Genomic DNA, 5,172 nt, shown 5'->3' with positions numbered 1-5,172 from the left:
TCCCGCCCACACGGTCGCGTAGCAACGGCGCGGCCGGGCTGAGGCGAGAGGCCGAGGGTGGCGGTGGGAGGCCGAGGGGACTGGACCGGCCGGGGCGACCTCAGTGCCTGGCTCACCATGGCTCCGCAGAGCATCTCCCCCGGCACCCAGGTAACGCAGATACCACCACCGCACAGCCCCCTACCCACACATCCACACGCTCCCTGTACAGGGCTTATATCTCCCTCACACACACACACGCACGCCCCTACTCACACAGCCCCATACACAGCCCTGCCTTGTTTCCTTTCCTCAGGACATCTCCCACTTGCTGGCTAGCGTCTTTGAGGACCTGTACACTGGAGAAGTTTTCGGGGAGGACATAGAGACAAGTTGGATCAAGTCCAAAGGAGGAGATGATGTTTATCATGAGAGCTTTACAGAGGAGCTACAGAAGGTACAAGTTGAAATGAAGTCAGAGTTTCAAGCTCCGTTCAGCTTTCCTTGCTACTTCATAGTTTCTAGTTCTTCTGTAAAATAAAATAAAAGTGGGTGAAGGGGGATCTTAGATCTGACATTTTAATGGAAATTTACTTGAGCACAGTTTCCCACAGAATCTTTCATATAAGTTAATATTCACCACATGCTCCTTCATGATAGTCTCAGCTCTGGGTGGCTTTTCAGACACAGAGTAAAACCAGTAAAGCCAGTAACCCTCTAAATGCCTGTTCTACTGGCTGACAACCCCCTGTACCTGCTGGCCAGTGTACTGGATTTCCTATCTTGCAATAAAGTATTCTTATGTGTTAATTTTGAAGCCAGATGCTGCAGATATCATGTATATATGCTTGCCTTAGTGGTGCAATGTGACACATAATCCATTAGCATTTGCAATGCTGTTTGGGAATCGTGGGTGAAATCAACCATAGAAATGCAAAATACTTACATCAATCATTGCTCTGATAGCTATTTCCACTGTATAAAAGTAAAGGCTATTGCTGAATGATTTGAGCAACAGCTATTTTTTCACATTTTGTGTCATTATACCCTCTCAAAGTTTATCAGAGCTAAAGAAACTGAAGTTTTGTGTTTCTTTTGAGTAATTTATTGGTGGACACGGTATGTTCCGAATACTTACTCCCAAAATGGACTGCTTGGATAAGATTCATTTCAACTGACAGTCCATGTCTGTAACATGCACATTACAGTTGAACTGGTAATTTAATGCTCTCTGTATCATCAGGAAAAAAAAAAAGAAAACTAAAAAAACAGATACTTTTAGGGCACAATCCATCCGATCTGTTTTAGGTATCAACTTTGGCATGGGGTGGAATTGTATCCTGGAGTCCAGTGACAGTGGAGGGATCCCAGAACAGACTGGGCAGGAGAAATAATCTCATTTTAGCTGAGATGCATCCTATGCTTTCTATTTAACAAAAAATAAAAATTAAAAAAAATCCTATTAAATGAACCAAAAAATTAAGCCTTGTTACATAAAAGTTCTTCAGAAAGCTCAGTGAGGCTGGATATGCTCGTGAGATCAATGTCTATCAGTTTCTTCTGGTGTTGATCTTGTATGTCTCTGTACCTCTGATCTATTCTCTCTTTAATGTGCATTGATACCTCTCTGAGGATTTTTCTTTGTGAGTTGTGCTTGTAAAAGCACTTACCACACTGGCCAGAGTGATCCAGAATACATCAGGAGGAGTGAAGTATCACTCTTGGGATATTTTTGAGTTTTAGAAACCTTCCTAGTTACTAGGAGGGAACATTCACTTTAAATTTATTCCTATGCTTATAGGCAAAATACAGTGCAGAGCTACTGTCCCACAGAAGGTAAAAGACAGACATTTCTCTTGTCCTGAGAGGGTCTCCTCATCTTTCACATGTTTTTCTTGGGTAATGCTCCTTACCCAGCACAAGTTAAATGACAGAAATGATGGTGGTTTAACAGTTTATGCTTGTAAAGCAATTATGTTTTACCAGGCTATCTCTATTTACCTCTCAAAGGAAACAATTATTTGCAAGGATATCTCTAATAATTTGTGACAGCTCAAACTACACTAATTTCTCTACATTCATCCATGCCTGTGACAGCTTCTCGCTGAGTATAAGTGCCGACTGACAGAAGCTGACAGAGCAGAAGAGAACATAATTTGGGCCCAGAATCGAGCGAAAGCTGAAGAACAAAGGGTCCTAAAACTGCAGAAGGCAGATGTGGGGGAAGATTTCCACAAACTGGGATTGCCAACAGGTGAGGATTCTGGAAACACTGCCTCTCCCCAGTACATGCTTATGGTACCTGGAGACCAATGCAACATTTGTCTGAATCACTGGTAGGACTGACACTCAGTGAACTTTTAGTTTGGCGTTACATCAATAGAGCAACGTTGAAGGATTTTGTGCAGAGCTTCAAGTACAGTGACATCTGTTTAACACTGTGAGAAACTAAACTACCAGGTCATTTTCAAGGTATTATATTTGCAATTAATGGCTTACCACCTAACTCTATTACAAGCATACACACATTGATATATAGCAGCAACGAATCTCTGATAGCTGGGTTTGAACTGAATTTACAATTGTGGAGATGCATGTCCAAATCTTGGGATTAAAATACCAGACTGTTTCGCTATCAAAAAATATTACCTGGCAGAGTTATAAAGACAACAGTATTCTGGACTGATCAAGATAGTGTATCTTAAAGGGCTAAGCTTTTGCATTCCTTTTAAATAAAAATTGCTTGCTTGTTTGTTTTACTGTTGCAGTGGCATCCCCTTTTAGGTGGATTGTGGATAATGAACTTCTCAGAGAAAATCATTTAACCTGCCCTGATGATTACATCACTGATAAATTACCCGTCACTAGAGCACCGAAAGGTAACTTTTAGAGCAGAGAATAATTCAGACTTTAAACACTCTATGAGAATTAAAGCATTGGAAGATATAGCAGATCTGAGTAGTTTTATAGTTTTCTGCCAAAGCAGAAGGAACTCTAGTATTAGGAGCATAAACTATCACTAAAGGGACATTCTCAAAATAAAATTGATAAATTAAAAATTCTTCTCCTCTGGAATCAATGGATTATTGAGTTTAAATGTGCTTAAACATGGAATTTAATGGTGGTCGCACATTTGTTTACAGTTCTTCTGACTGTATTAGTTGTGGCTGCTCTGTTTCTATTCAATTTCATGAGCACAAAGCTGCGTCTACATCTTGTATACAGGGAAGAGAAGTGGTTACATTAAAGTAAGAACTATTTTCAGTGAAATAAAATTGTATTCTGTATGTTGGGTTTGAAACCATAGAATCATAGAAATGTAGAATCACAGAATCATTACGGTTGGAAGAAACCTCTGAGATCATCAAGTCCAACTGAATTTTCCAGTTCAGGAAATATATCAGCTTAATTTCTAAATGAAGATCAGTAAGAAAAATCTTTTAGGTGATGTCAAGACTTCTTTACTTCTTTTACTCATGTGTGAGCCAAGATGAAAGGTTTTAGTATGGTATTAACATGATTTTTTTTCAGTGAAGTCAAAACAAACATTTCAGAGTAATCAATGTATTGACAAATTCCAACATTTATGAAGTTTTTTTCCCTTGTAATTCCAAACAAAGGCAAAAATCTAACATCTCACAGCCTCCTCTGAGGTGGCATTTTTGCTGTCTAACTATCAGAACTTGGGACTAGATGGTACATCCCATTTATGTCTATTTTCTGACGGTCATAATTCCATCATATAGATCTTTCTATAAACTGGACAGGACATTCTAAGGCCCACTCGCTTGTAAGATTAACGTATCTTTCTGAGAGTAACTTTCTTTGTATATAACTTGTTTAATGTTTATTTGTAAAAGCTTTCTTACTAAAGCACTAAGCTTCATTTGTTTAAAATTATAAATGTAAATTAAATTCTAGGTGACTTAAAGTGTATTTTACCATCAACAAGACTAATATAAATTCACACACCTATACTTAGAATAAACGTTTCCAATTCTGTTTTTCCATTATAAAATTTATTTTTTCTTTGAATTGTAGGAAAATCAGAACCTGGCTACCTCAAAGAGACATTTAGTTTTAAACAGCGTGCTCCTTCAGTCTCACTGGACCAGCTGCGTGCAGAGTTTGCACACCTACGGCAAATATCTGGCAGTCTGCAAAATGTGTCTTTATCCACATTAACTCTGCCTTCAACTCCAGACAAGAAGCATCAGATTAAAAGGACAAGTAAGGTACATTTTACAGATTCATTTTCTTTAGTCTGTCAGAACAGTAGGGACTATTGCCGTTCCTGTAAGAAAGAGTGAATATCACCGCATCGTTGATTTGGCTCCAGTACTTACTGTATTTGATCTGTTAAGAAAAGAGAAATACAATGTTTCTATATGAACTTTCAATGCTGTATAGCTCTAATTAGACATGTACGTATACCTTTTTAATTGTCTTCAAAATTGTCTTTAATTTTGCGCCATGGTCTCTCTGTTTTTCAAAGAAAACCAATGCCTCACAGAAATCAGCCTGGAAAGACAGTAAGTACAAAGCAGAGGAAGAAAGTGCACGTGCTTACCCTGCCAGACTTCAGAAAAGACAGAACTACTTGAAGAACCCCCACTTATTCCCACCAAATGCTCTTCATGGAGGCAAATCTCGTGTCCTTTCTCAAGAAAAGGTGGAGCAAATCATTGCCAGAAGAAAAGCAGAAGATAATAAAGGGTATGCAGTATATACAGTTTCTTGTTTCTGAGCTGGAGCGCACAGAGAGCTCCGCTATAGAATTGCTGTGGATTTGTATGTAGATATTTTGAGCAAAATGTCTGTATGGTCTCTTAGGAAGCAACGTACGTCTGTATGACATTTTGGTTTTGCCAAGGGATGCATTCTACAATTTCTCATTTTATCAGTATTTACAGAACCAGGCAGTAAGACAATGCCTCCTTTTTTTTTTATCTTTCAGAGTTACCTCATTTGTTCCTGTGTTTCTTGCCAATCCACCTACAGTTTTGTTTTCTGATTATGAAGTTGGCCAGGTTTATGAGGTGAAAATATACTTCTTTGTAGATGCTTAGTCTTACCAATTAGAAGCATTATGTCCTGCCATGTCTATGTATTTCACTATCTTTTGGCTTTCTGCAGTTTAACAGAAGCCTGAGTTTCTTCTTTATATTTAATTAATGACTCTAGCTTCCTTCA

General features: G+C 38.7%; 1 protein-coding gene across 1 annotated transcript in view; it reads left to right on the top strand.

The window, feature by feature from the left end:
* Window positions 1–117: 117 nt before the first annotated feature.
* DLEC1 (deleted in lung and esophageal cancer 1) overlaps window positions 118–5,172 on the top strand; it is a 37,832-nt gene continuing 32,777 nt past the window's right edge. Inside the window, exons 1-7 of the mRNA XM_010191710.1 lie at window positions 118–150; window positions 296–436; window positions 2,077–2,233; window positions 2,748–2,858; window positions 4,021–4,214; window positions 4,475–4,695; window positions 4,937–5,018. Coding sequence (XP_010190012.1) covers window positions 118–150; window positions 296–436; window positions 2,077–2,233; window positions 2,748–2,858; window positions 4,021–4,214; window positions 4,475–4,695; window positions 4,937–5,018 — 939 coding nt within the window. The remainder of the gene's footprint in view (window positions 151–295; window positions 437–2,076; window positions 2,234–2,747; window positions 2,859–4,020; window positions 4,215–4,474; window positions 4,696–4,936; window positions 5,019–5,172) is intronic.

The sequence above is a fragment of the Mesitornis unicolor genome, unplaced genomic scaffold (genome assembly GCF_000695765.1).
Source record: "Mesitornis unicolor isolate BGI_N332 unplaced genomic scaffold, ASM69576v1 scaffold149, whole genome shotgun sequence".
In the NCBI taxonomy this organism is placed as follows: domain Eukaryota; kingdom Metazoa; phylum Chordata; class Aves; order Mesitornithiformes; family Mesitornithidae; genus Mesitornis; species Mesitornis unicolor.
This window is presented reverse-complemented; position numbering and strand designations above follow the sequence as displayed.